The sequence below is a fragment of the Montipora capricornis genome, chromosome 6, assembly GCF_036669925.1.
Source record: "Montipora capricornis isolate CH-2021 chromosome 6, ASM3666992v2, whole genome shotgun sequence".
Classification (NCBI taxonomy): domain Eukaryota; kingdom Metazoa; phylum Cnidaria; class Anthozoa; order Scleractinia; family Acroporidae; genus Montipora; species Montipora capricornis.
In genome coordinates this window covers 57,227,753-57,241,526 of record NC_090888.1, presented here as the reverse complement: position 1 = coordinate 57,241,526, position 13,774 = coordinate 57,227,753, and the positions used below count along the sequence as shown (strand labels likewise).

Here is a 13,774-nt window from a genome sequence, read left to right as displayed (position 1 = left end):
GCGACGTTCTGCTATTTACGAAGACTGGGTTTTCTTTATGCGATCGCACAAGCTCGTAGCTTTAACGTACACAACTAACCTGTTGACTTGAAATGAGGGTTATTCTACCCTCCCACCTTTGTCACCTTTTTAGTCATGTCAGTAGTACACCATGTCCTCATTTCTCCATTTTCTAATGCCTCTTTCTCTGCGGCTTCGAATTTCAGTTGCTTCAACGTCAATATATTTGACATGCTCGCTTTCAGATTCTACAAACTCTGCAACTGCATAAGCGGTTGGGGTTTGGGGGTTTATAGAGTTCAGTATTCGTGAGCAGCACGTGTCTGTTAAGTTGCAATACCATTGCTTGAGATGATTAGCTCATACACTAACTTATTGTTCGCCGTAAAAAGCAGGTCCAGGCATGAGGCCAGAACTTTTGGATGGTGAATTTGTGCATTAACAATCTTCAGACGTATAGCTAACATTTTCTTGTCCTTTCCTTTCTTACGTTCTAATTCGCTTCGCTCAAACGAACGTAAAACATTTTACCCTTAAATTCCCGTAATACAAACAAATATCACGAGAAATATGGTAGGATGCGCAAGCGTATCCAAAACAGTTTATTATAAGATAGAAATTACAAAAAGAAATTGTTACTGCATTTTTTTTTTTTTACAACTCTTTAGATACTACTGTATGCAGAAACTAATCTACGCTCGATAATACGTTACAAACCTAAATACTTAGTTACATGCAACCTGTTTTCGAGGCTTTCTTCAACATACATATCCTTGGCAGAATTAGATTTCCACCTACCATGAATTTTAAGAAGTCTTTCTGGAATAGAATTCCTACTATGGCGTACGGCAGCTGTAATGCCACCGGATCTTAAACTATGAAGACCATAATAATTAGGGTTGTAGCCCAGCTGACTTAAGGTATCCCTTAAGATATCTCTACAGGTAGTATAAGAAATCTTTCCGCTCCTCGGGGTATAGCTAGAAGTACTACGGTGAAAAACAAGTGGTCTAAATAAAGGGAGAGGGCTATTTAAGTCAATACCAGATAAATCTAAATAACGTTGTAAAACACCAACAGGACAGTACTTAGATCCAGATGCACTAATATAGACGAAATTCCCTTCCCTATAAACATCTGTCTTACTACGAGGCACAAACATTCTTATATAATCGCTGTGAAATTCGATATGCTCCGGAACGATATTGAATAATTCGTCGTGACGAAAAAACTATGCGAAGTCTAAAGAGCACAACGCGGCAATACGGAGATTCTTTAAATTAGCATCTTTCTTGTTATGAATATCTAAAATACGCCTTATGATTTCTGTGGAAATAGGCTTCTTTTTCATAACTGGCTGTGCGGACTTCTGGCGTTTAGCAGATTCGATGACATTTCTGCAAAATTCACTCTCTAAAGGATTACGATCCAAACTAGGGACAAAAGAATGTAACCATTTAAGGGCCGCATGGGCTAAAATTACTGAGGAACTAGAAGCGGAAGACTGCTGAACTTCAAACAAATATAGAGAAACAACACTAAGAGGAAAAGGTAACTGCATGTTGAACTGTCTACTTTTAGACCAGTCCAAGAACTTTCTGATAACACGAACGTAAGCTTTAGTGGTCGAATCCGCCCTGGACGTCAACATAACATTTAGCACTTCATAAACGTTGATTGAAGAAAACTGTGGAAAGCCTTTCCAAGAATTACTTGATAGCATAATCTGTAAAGACAAGAACAAAACATACATACTAGAAGAACAAAAGAAAGACAGAACATCCTTTAATAACTGTACAAAAATCCGTCATTGATGAGGCCAGTGCCACGTAAGACGTTAAATGATCGTATGGGCCAGTGCCGCGTAGATCAACAACCATTGATTAGGCCAGTGCCACATAAATCAACTACTCCTATTAGGACAGCACCATATGAAATGACAGACCAAACATTAGGCCAGTGCCTTACAAATAACGGCATACTGCCTTGGCCAGTGCCAACAACTGAAAAAACATAGGCTAGTAGACACACCGTCCAATAAATTAATCAGTAAATTTTAGTCTAACGGCCTTCTGAGATTTAAGATAATGTAATACGCGTGGGATGATACCAACTGGATGGACTACTAAGCAATTTTCCCCTCGAAGAGACTGAAAGAAAAATCAACACCCGAGGAATTGGGATTCCAAAACCTCGAGAAATACCTGGGGATCTTGCGGTTATAATAATTTGCAAAGCAATCTACACTATGCGGACCCCACAAGTCATCGAGAAAAAGAAAAAATTCTTCAGTAATTAGCCAATCATCAGTATCAATTAAACGACTTATATCATGAACAGCTTGTTGATTCGAAGTGCGAGGGATCCACTGTACATCTAAATGAATTCCCGATCGGATACAAATATCAAAAATCCCTCTGGCCATTTGTGCAAACCTAATTTCATGCTGCCCACTTCAACAATCTGAGCAGCTACTTGGCTATCCGTAAACCACTTAACATGTGATCCAACACTGAGGCAAATGATTGCAAAGAAACTCAATAACAGACAGTTCTCTCCACATTGAACTTTGACCTCTCTCGTTCTCCGACCACGTTTTGTGGCACACAAAATCATTGTTAAAATCAGTAATTGCTCCACCTCCGGTGGAACTGGCGTCAGAATACACAAAATAACTTGGTACCTTACTTACAAAGCAATACCTAGTGTTGATATTAACCATACTTTCCTTCCAAAAATACAGTTCTTCCTTGCAGTAATCGTCAAGAAGGGATATAGAATCCCAATTATCCCTGCACGCGGTGGACAAGACACAATGTCTGGTCATTATCCTGCCAATGTTACCAACTACAGGCCAGGTAGAGATAACTTGACCTGTGAAGGAAGACAACTCTCTCGCGGTAACTTTGAAATCGGCTTCAATAATATGATCAATTGAGTTAATGATCTTAACAATTCTCCTTTCCACAATTTTAAAAGTACCTAATGCAGCATTCCAGGTAATACCCAGCCAGTCCAATACTTGGGTGGGTTCCCATACCGATTTATCTTCATTGACAACAAAACCTGCGTTGCACAAATCCGCCCTTACAGCCCGGGCCTTAATGAGACAACTTTCTCTATCCTGAACAATCGCCCAACCATCATCCAAGAAGATGGCTATACAAAGACCCTGTACTCTCCAATACTTTTTTTTTTTTTTTTTAAGGTTCAAAACCTTAGTGAAAACCCAAAGGGCAGAGGACAGACCGAACGGGAGCACAGTAAAAACATAAAATATTTCCTTAATGGAATCGGGCGCACGCCATGAAAACCCCAGAAAAGTTTGGTGCTCTTGTGCAATGTCTACATGATGGTAACCACTTTTTAAATCGAAGGAAAACATGAACCCATCCTTCACAAAATAAGACATAGCAATTTTCCAGTCCTCTTACTTAACACTTTGCTTAATTAATGACTTGTTGACATGGCGCAAATCGAGAATAACCTCTTCTTACCGCATGGTTGTTCAGAAACTGACAAAGGATTTACAACAAAAGGCTACTCATTAACCAAACGCACCCGGTCTGAATTAAGGAGCTCAAGAACAGCTTGATCCACAAAAACAGCATAAATACGAGCCGACTTATTATTTTTCAGTTTTACGGCCAACGGAAAAGTAATGAATGGCAGTCTGTAGCCATTTTTAATAATAGACAAAATGAAATCCGGAGCACCTATAGATCTGCAGAAAACTAAATTATTCTTAAGATTACCCTTAACACGTAATGAATGTCAGCTTTCAAGTTCGTAATCCTGTGTAAACTGATGTACCTGCGCCAAGGCATCATCATTGCTTTTGTTGAGCTGATTGGCCTGAGGTTGGCTTGTTGTAGGAGATTCCAGGGAAAGAATTGTAGCTAAGGGGCTGGTAACTTCCCGGCCAGAACAAGGATTGGCAGTCCTTAGCCCAGTGTCCAAATTTACCGCATTTGAAACAGCGGAAGAAGTCGCCAAAAGCGTCTCTACGGCCTGAAAGATAAAGGCAATGACGAAACCTGTAGTAAACGGGAGGTGGGGGGGGCTTAAAGCAGAAACATGAATAAACTGTATGGAACCGCAAGCGTGAATGGTACTCAAGAGACAGCGGAGGGTATAAATACTAATAACTGGCCAATCCTGACATACATGAAAAACAGAATGCACAATAGTGGGTGCGGCAGGTGTGAAATGAAAACACCGCAACTAATTACTTGGAATACCAGCGGAAAATATATTTTCCAACACCATTGTTGACACTGTTGTCTTCCCTGTGAAGTTCCTATGGCATCGGTGTCATCTGAGGTATTTGTTCTTGATGATCCGCGATCCATCTCTCAAGTTTTTGTCGTAGAACAGGACAAGTGTAGTCAGCAAGCTGGGCATCTTTCGGAATAATGCCTTTTTTCTCAGCAAAGGCAAACAATTCACGCTTGCTCATCCTCTTGGGATAAATGGTCGCTTTGTTGGAAAGATCACCATAGCAGATGCCTCTTGCCTCAGTTACAAATGCAGTTCCATTCATGTAGTGCACGTCGAGTGGGCTTTGAAGATTCTGTGCAATAACGTCAACGTTGGCGGGATAATGCAATCGAGCTTTAAGCACTCTGCCTTTGTTGTGGGCTTGCCCTTGATCAAGCACTAAAATGGTACCAAATGGTCCTACAGTGACAGACTGGCCTTTGCACGATTTCCGGCCCTTTGCATTTGCTCAGGTAAGAGGGTGGCTGTGACCATTTGAACATCTCTTAGAAGATCGATGACGCCTTTCTGGCAAGCCTCGAGAACCAAGTTGAAATCCATTCTGTTCTTTTGAAGAACGCATTTTGCAGAAAGCAAACTTCTGGTCAGCTTCCGTACTTCTGGGTCAGCGTCATTACGAAGGACACGCAGGATTATAGGGTTGAACCTACAGGAACCTTAAACAGGAACCAGCCCAAAGCCACCGGTTTGCAAGTGACCTGTGAAGCTTTTTCCCAATATGGACCACGTCAGGGCATGCATTTCGGAGAGCTACGTTGTCATCAATTTCGCCTGATTCTTTAGCTTCCTTGATACATTTCATGGCCTTCCAATTATTTGCCTCACTATCACAGGCCCAGACCAACACCACAATCTTGACACACTGAATACCATTTTCCAGGCAATGGTCACACGCTTTCAGCGACGGATAGGCCGAGGGCTGTCCGGTCCCCGCACACTCCATACAAGGTCCCCAAATACCATCTAGTATGTTCTTGGAACACTTCATGCAGCTCGATTTACAATCAGGAATATTCTCCAAAATCCCGGACCCAGATTTAGGTGTCCTGTTGGACACAGGCGAGGCAGCACTAAATCTTAACCACGCAATCCTTGATAAAGCGAAAGACTGCATCACCTGACGTAGACTTTGTGAGATAATCACTACTAACCAGTAGGGACGTCTCGTTGTCTAGAGTGGTCAGTAACACAGCACCCGCTTCTGTAAAGAACTTTAATTCATTAGGCCCAGGATTGGGATGTTCCTTTACGTAACTGACGTTAATCTTCTGTTCTAGTCCGACAACGCCCTTCTTGTTGTAGTCTATAAGACCCCCATAGCAGGTTTAATCGCCATAGCATCTCTAGGCATACAGACAAGTACAACGTGAACCAGATCGCTCGACACCAAAGGCGTTCTTTCTTGGGCTATTTTTATAAAGTTCATTAGCAGGTGATGAATAACGCCTTTAGCTGATACAACCGTGGGCTGTAGTTTGCTTCTAGAGTATTTGCTTGGTAGTGGAAAATTGACATGATGCCAGCTGAACTTGTAGGCGTCATTTTTCTCCCGAGGTGGCCCTGGGCCCTTAACATATTAATAACAATATTGGAACCAACAGCCTCCTATGAATTTATGAATTCTTTTACCTGGGTGTCCCACTGGAATTGCTTATGTGGATCACGCCCGTCCAGAGCAAACTGGCAAGCATTGGGTACAAGACGATCGAAAATGTGATCATGTTCCAAACCATTAGCAACACATTTCTAAACGAGAACCGCTGAAGGGTCCAGGTATTCCAACCATCTTGGTCTGAAGATAAAAAATTGATTACATTCTTAGTGTATTATCGAAAAAGAGTACAACAGGATACTTATTTGAATTGATATACTGCTACCGTATGCAACAACAAGGTTCCATTCATGGTGGCTCTCTAGTTTTCCTGAATTTCAAGCATCACATGTTGCGCAATTTGACTTCCGTAAACTCAGGTTTACCGCGGTTTGGTATTAAAGAGGACAACGCATCAATGACAACACAGTGTGGACGTGGCCTACATAAGATAAACGTTATGGCACTCATTGGTACATGCTATTAAAGAACCTGCTAACCGGCCAGTTCTCGTAAACCAGGTCAGAATCGTCACCGCTGTCTTCAGACAAGTTGTTGATGAACTCAGACTCTGGTTCTATACGATCTCTTGGGCCTGAAACTACGGGCCCTCGCGCATCTTCATCACTTTCCTCATCATTTCGTTCGTCGCTCGATGTTGTATCACTACCAAATAAAATTGTAGACTGTAATGTACTATTTATTTTACCTTTATTGATGACAGTAACGACTCAGTAACATTTGACAAAAAAAAAGTTAAAGTTTGCCGTTTTCGACTTTTCAATGTCAGTTATCCTTGTTTGTCTTCAGAAGTGATTTCCTCTTTAGTCGATGTTGCATCACTGAAATTAGCGATATTAGACGGTGTGTTGATTGGTTCACTGACAGAGGTGGTAGAGGTGTTTCCTGTGTTGTTTGCCGTCATTTGTTTCTTTCCCCAAAAGGACTGCAACTTTCCTTGTGTCAGGTGTGGTCGCTTGGCACTATTAGGTGGTTCATCAATGTTCGTCGTAGTGTCGCGCATTTCATGTCTCTTTCTTTCCGGACACCTAACCCAGTGACCTATCTCTAAAACAAGGAATATGGATTAGGAAAAGTTATTTGTGTGTGTTTGTGTTTGTGTTTGTGTTTGTGTTTGTGTGTGTGTGTGTTGAGGGGGGGGGGGGGGGGGGAGGGGACAGGGGGGTCAAAACCTCCCGCTTCCCCTACCTTGCTCTCCCACTTCGCGTACCTTTATCTCCCAGCTCCCACCCATTTCAGTCCTGCTCCCGTCCCCTATAAATTATGAGACTCGAAACACATCTGGGTCATTTAGCTACGTAATCCTTAAGTGATGACGGTCTTAATTGTTCCAACTTGCAGTTCTGAATTGTTTTGTGTTCTGATAAATACACGTTTCCTGGGGCGGATCCAGGTTTTTACAAAATGGGGTCCGGTTAAAGGTGCCGCCGAAGGCGGCGCCCCTGTTGGAGATCCGCGGGAAATTTTGAAATTTTTAGTCCTCGGAAACGCGATTGCTGGCATTCTGAGGCAAAGCCAGCATGTTACAATTTCATAGAGAAGAAATATTTACCCGATGGCTGTCCTCAACGTTCGTTGTGCCTCAATATCAATTAGAGTAGTTTCGTTTTGTGAGCGTTCAATTATACCTTATTAACGATTGTTGTGCTTTCACGCGTATTTAATTAACATAGAGTGAAACAAATGCAGTTAAACGTTTTAAATTCTTTTTCATCAAAGACGGGATCCATAAGAAGCATTCTGCGGGGTATCTTTCAGCAAAACGCTGAACCACAGCACCGTAGTGGACGGGCTTTTTGTAGTGAATGTTCATCAGAGTCAAGCCCGACAATCTTTCCGTTGTCATAGTGGCGCGCAGATATCCTTTGATAAGCTTCAAAGTACCGTTTGCCGTGGTTCATTGTCGGCTGAAATGACTGGCATTGTGCAAACAATTCGCAGCAAACAGTTAATAGGGAATTTAAGATCTACGACGGCGACGGTCGACGAAAACGTCACCTCAAAATATAACTTGGCTCTATCGTAAGTCTTTAGTGATTATTCAGTCTCGTTCGCGCCCTACAATGTGGGCGAAGTATCCTAAAAATAAATTGGTACCAGCGGTTTCAAAGTTAAAATAGAGACTGAAGGATTCTCTGTTGCCTCCTGGCGTTGTCGTCAAAACTTCAAATTTGGGGATTTCACATCGTCGTTATGCAGAGGACCGCTAAGATACTTGCTAAAATCCGTGCTACACCAATGATATTACTGTTTTGTGGCGATGTCGTAGCCGTCGCCGTTTCTTAAATTCCCCACTGTTAGAGAAAATGTCTGGGTCACAGGCCTGGTGAAAAAAGAATGACATTCGCACCGAACCAAAATATTTAAAGATCGGTACTCATTTTTTTCTTAATCAGAAAACGTTTTAGCTACATTGAACAGCAGCGAATTAAGCCAAACTATGAACACGATGTACTTGTATTTGTTTTATATTTTTACAAGTTTTTGACGCAAGGTGTTTTAATGACCTTTAATGTAGGGGTTTCGATCGAAACTCCTGAACAAGGTCTTTCTATTGATACGCTCAGGTGAACGTCAAACAAACCCTTCAAATCACTAAAATTCGTCGTTGTCAGCCACAAGGATTAGCACAAACAACACGGCTTAACTGCAGAATACCCTGCCACTCGAATAAAGTTCTGCGTAGCTGGCTACGCGGTACGCAGAAACTAATAAATTCAAGTTGAAGTATGTAATTTATTCAAAACAGTATTTCTCGTTCTTAAAGCGTGACTCGTGAATTTTACGGTTAGATTAACTACAATTTTCACGAGATCGTGTCAAGAAAATAGCGCTCGTTGCAGTGATTAGGTCTAAGCACTCTTTAACATTTTCGCTTTCAATTTACCCTTTGGTTAACTACACTTTTCACGAGATTGTGTGAAGAAAATAGCACTCGTTTACTGATCAAGCCTAAGAGCAACCTCGTTCTTAGGGTCTCTCCTCTTAACGCCTGGGGCGAGCGCTCGCTCGAGAGACCCTGGGAACAAGGTTCAGTGATTACCTGTTAGGTTTAAACCCTCTTTTTAACATTTTAGCTTTCAATTTACGGTTTGGATAACTACACTTTGCACGAGATCGTGTGAAGAAGATACTTTGCCATCTTGAATTCATTTTTTCCGCATACCGTGTAGCCAGCTACTTAAGATACTTTGCCATCTTGAATTCATTTTTCCGCGTACCGCGTGGCCAGCTACTTAAGATACTACGCCATCTTGAATTTAATTCTGTCTGCGTACCGCGTAGCCAGCTACTTAAGATACTTCGCCATCTTGACTTTATTTTTTCCGCGTACCGCGTAGCCAGCCCTTTACATTAACGGGCTCGATGTGGCGGGGTATTCTGCAGTTCCAAAACACTTCAGTTAAAAACACTTTTATTTTGTTTTAATACGTGATTATTATAGCACTACGATACCTTGCATTTTCTCGAAATTATATGAAAGATATTAACGGTCACACAGTTTGTCCGGGCCCCCTATGTTGTATTCCTCTGGGGTAGTGTGGACGCCTGTCTGAAAGAGCCAGCGGAAATGACGTTATCTATTGAAAACCCACGCCGTATTTGTCACGGCTCTTGTCACGCAATCAGAAACGAGATTTGGAGCACAAAAAGTAATTCAAACTAAAAACTAATTTATTTTTTTGATATGTGTGCTTCAAATTGTCTTGATTGCGCGATTTATTCGCGCTCAAATTGTTACGGTCAAAAACCTTGTTCAGGATTTCATCCGGCTTTGGAGTGAAATGAGTCCACGGCAGAATTGGGACAAGTTTATATCTGTGACTAGTTTTAGAACACACGTGTCCAATGAAAAGCTTTGTTATAAGTAGATATGCAAATTTGCCCACGGCAAACTTCAACGGAAATGAAATAAGCGAAAACTACCAGCCTCGGCGGACTTTGTGGTGGGACAAAAATATTTCGTTCTCGTTAACTAACCAATTCCACAAAGCGAAGGCTTGTGTACCGCGGGTGTTATCTATCGCTGGTCTACAATAAAGCCTCATATACACTAGCAGGTTTTCCTTAATTGACAAGTCCACTTGTCAAGGAAAACTTGCCGACTGTACACACTAGCAAGTTCTCCTTGAAAAGTTTTTCCTTGGTAGTGTGAATCGAAAATATGCCTTGGACGAGTTTTCCTTGACAAGTGCACTTGACAAGTAATTTACACGAGCAAATATCGTCCTTGATAAGTGTCCTTGTTCAAAAACTAGCATATTAGTTTTTGAACAAGGACACTTGTCAAGGAAAAATTTGTCATATTTTTCCATTTACACTGCCAGGGAAAACTTGTCAAGGAAAACTTGCTAGTGTAAAACAGGAAAACTTACCGATGTGTGAAATCTTCTGACGAATCAAATCAGAGGATGAATAACTCCCGTGGCATTTTCCCTGAGATGAGGTCAGCACCTTGAAATAGGGAACTTCTCTGACAAGATAAATTGAATGTAGCTGGCCAACTGTTGGTTATTGCTGAGTTCGTTGACATCTGTGAAGAAGAGGCGTACTTGGTTTTGTAAAGGTAGGTTTAAAGGTGCTTCACTAGTACAGACAGCGGTAGCTGTGAAATCGGTTTAATTTGCAAGCGAAGTAATTAACTATTAACTGAGCGTGAAATTCATCGTGATTCTCGGCATCGCTGATGAAGTTATTTCCATGGAGCAAATGCTCCGTCAGTACACGAAGTTACGGATATGACTCGGTACTCGGTCGCTCCATTGGCCGATTGGAATGTAACAATTCTCTGCGTCGTGTAATCCCAGGTAAATTACACTCTTTTTGTCAGAATACATTTTATAAGAATACCGAGGCTGAAATTTTAAGAATATTTTAAGAAGAAACCCGAGGCTGAGATTTGTAAACAATATAATTTTGAGTGTTGAAAATTTCTAAATACAGTACAATTATATGTTTTTAATTAACTAAACCGTGTAACATTCTTCCTTTCTCTAAATGGCAAAACTAGACAAAAACCAACAAAACAGCACTAACCAAAACACTTCTGCAAGAAGTTACTAGTATGTGCTCGATATCAGGCTTTAATGCTTGCAGACTGGCTGCAAAATTACTTTAACACCATTCAGAAACCAAATACATTCGAAAACAGAAATGTCATACGCTATAATCTAAGAACATTCACAAAAATATGTTCAGCTTAAAATCAGCAGAAAATAAGAATATTCTTATTAAAAAAGAGTATGCACTATATTTTTTCAAGCCTTTAATATAGTTTAAATCGAAAATGGGAGATGATGAATTTGTTCCTGAGCTAAGATTTATGGTGTTTTCTCTACTTTCAGATAGAGCTGAAGATTCAACATGGCAAGCATAAGAAAAAAGCTGGTAATTGTAGGAGATGGTGCCTGTGGAAAAACGAGCCTTCTCTTTGTTTTCTCTAAAGATGAGTTTCCCGATTTTTACGAGCCCACAGTTTTCGACAACTACCTGGCCGAGATTGAAGTGAATGGCAAGTTAGTAGAGCTTGTGTTGTGGGATACAGCAGGACAAGAGAGTTACGACAGGTTACGACCTCTCTCCTATCCTGACGCCGATGTTATTCTGATGTGCTTCTCCATTGATAGTCCTGAGAGTTTAGAGAACATTTCTGAAAGATGGGCTCCTGAAGTCAGACATTTCTGCCCAAAAGTTCCAATCATTTTGGTCGGTAACAAGAAAGATCTGAGAAATGACAAATATATAAAAAGAGAGTTATCCAAGACGAAACAAAAGCCAGTTACGAGTGACGAAGGATCTTTAATGTGTGACAGAATCGAAGCTTATGCTTACCTGGAATGTTCTGCTAAAACAAGAGAAGGAGTAAGAGATGTGTTTGAAAAGGCTGCGAAAGCTGCGCTTAAGAAGGAGAAAAAGTGGTATCAACGAAAATGCCGTATTATGTAAAAACCCGTTGAACTTGTTTCAGGAGGTTTGCAAGCCAGAGCCTGAGATTGTCGAATGTAAAATCTTAGTTCTCCTCTCCCCAGTGGCGGATCGAGCTTTCAATTGACTGTCGTTTGCTGAGACCCCCACCCTCCCCTCCCCTCCCCTCCCCCCCCCCCCCCCCCGCCAAAAAAAAAAAAAATCCTGAGCTGTATGATCAATTAAGAAATCGGTGGAACATTTCTAACCGATCACAGCTGGGCCAGATTTTTTGCTAACCAATTAGAAGCTATAAGCAAAACCAACCCACTGGTGGGCCCTGGTGGTGTGGCTTTCACGCGTGGTTTCCTCGCTTCGCGCTAACGTGTTAGTTCTTAGATAGGCGCCATGAACTTGTGAAGGCTTAATTTAGGCTGAACACATTCCCGTCCTCATTTCAAACAAGGATCATATTCTGCTTCAGTACAAATGATAGAAACAAAATTAGCGTTAGTATTTCATTGTTTGTGCTGTATAAACTTAAACAACATTTCAACGCCGTTCGGACTGTTGTAATAGATCAGTTGCCTGCCATTTATGATAGGTGGTGAAGAGTTACCCCTCTATGTATAGGAAGCTGCACAGAAATGTTTAATTCTAAAGAGTACGAACTTTATATATTTTGGTATAGATCCACTATTGACATGTTTTTATTATTGTTCCTGAAAAGCCCATTGGATAGGTTCAATAAAGTATGTATGTATGTATGTTTTGGTCTGAAGTAATTAATTCTAATTATATTGATGTTGAGCTGAACCAAAATTTTAAGAACATGTTCAAAGCATCCTGTGACTGAGGGTCACTTCCTATTCAGGTCCAAATGTTTTAAAAATAAACAGTATACAAAAACACGTGCGTTATTTACCAAGAGTGAGTTCGAGTTTGCTAGTTATTGGCCAAACTTTTTTGCATATTTATGGACCGAGAAGTAGTCGAGGTTCATGAACACACACAAAAAGAACGAGGCCAATATCCAGCCATCTTGACCAAACAAGCTTCGTCAGTAAGGATTTTATTTTGTGTCACAAGTTCTTGCGGGACACAACGGGTAATCCTGCTGCGGTGGGATAGGGGGTGGGGCGGGGGGCTTGTTTCGTTATTGTTATACAACAAGTACTGGGTTGATACATGTGTTGATCTTGTAAACGCTAATTTTTAATGATGGAAAATTAAATGTGGGCGACTTATCCAAGTAGTTTCTGTATCATTTGATCTCTGACAGCTAAGATATTGAGGTTCCTTCTGTAGGAACCGGTCGTAGATGACGTAAATCAAAAGAATAATTAAAAGACAATGTCAGTAATTCTGTTCCAAAACACACATAAATTATGCGATTCATTTGCATCCAGTACCACTCACAGAAAGACTTCTGTCAATACATTCTGCTGATAAAATCTGAGAGCTTAACTCTCGCCGGAAAGCGTTGTTAAATCTGTGTGTAGTTAAGGGAACTTTGTCTGGTTTGCGCATCTTGAAAAGTTAATCCTAAATTTTTCAAATTTGTCATTCGTCGGAGAGCAGCGGTGGCGCAGTGGTAAGAGCACTCGCCTCCAATCAATGTGGTCCGAAAACCCGAAAACTTTTCGGGCCCGAAAAGCCATTAGTGAAACTGCCAACCGCTTGTTTTGGAAAGCCGATCTTTTAACATGTTTTGAAGCTAACTAAAAGAAACAAGACTGTGAAGTTTGACGACTTAAATCCTCTCCGTTCTTGAGATACAGAAGAAATCGTGACACCCGAAAATGGCCCGTAAAGTTTCGGGACTTTCGAGAAACGGGCCCCAGGTGTCCTGTGTGGGTTGAGTTTGTTGCTGGTTCTCGCCTTGCTCTGAGGGTTTTACCCCGTGTTCTCCGGTTTTCCTCCCTCCACAAAAACCAACACTCCAAATTCCAATTCGACCAGGATAGAAAATCCGCA

At 41.2% G+C, this 13,774-nt stretch overlaps 1 protein-coding gene and 1 long non-coding RNA gene across 2 annotated transcripts in view; one reads left to right on the top strand and one right to left on the bottom strand.

Annotated features, from left to right (window-relative positions):
- Positions 1–6,566: 6,566 nt before the first annotated feature.
- Positions 6,567–13,774, bottom strand: part of LOC138052589 (uncharacterized) — a 19,197-nt gene continuing 11,989 nt past the window's right edge. Inside the window, exon 2 of the long non-coding RNA XR_011133116.1 lies at positions 6,567–6,940. This is a non-coding gene — a long non-coding RNA (uncharacterized lncRNA). The remainder of the gene's footprint in view (positions 6,941–13,774) is intronic.
- Positions 8,993–11,984, top strand: LOC138052588 (ras-like GTP-binding protein RHO). Its single transcript, XM_068899122.1, has 2 exons — positions 8,993–10,460; positions 11,239–11,984. The coding sequence occupies exon 2, from the start codon at positions 11,258–11,260 to the stop codon at positions 11,837–11,839; it is 582 nt and encodes a 193-aa protein (XP_068755223.1). The 5' UTR covers positions 8,993–10,460; positions 11,239–11,257; the 3' UTR covers positions 11,840–11,984.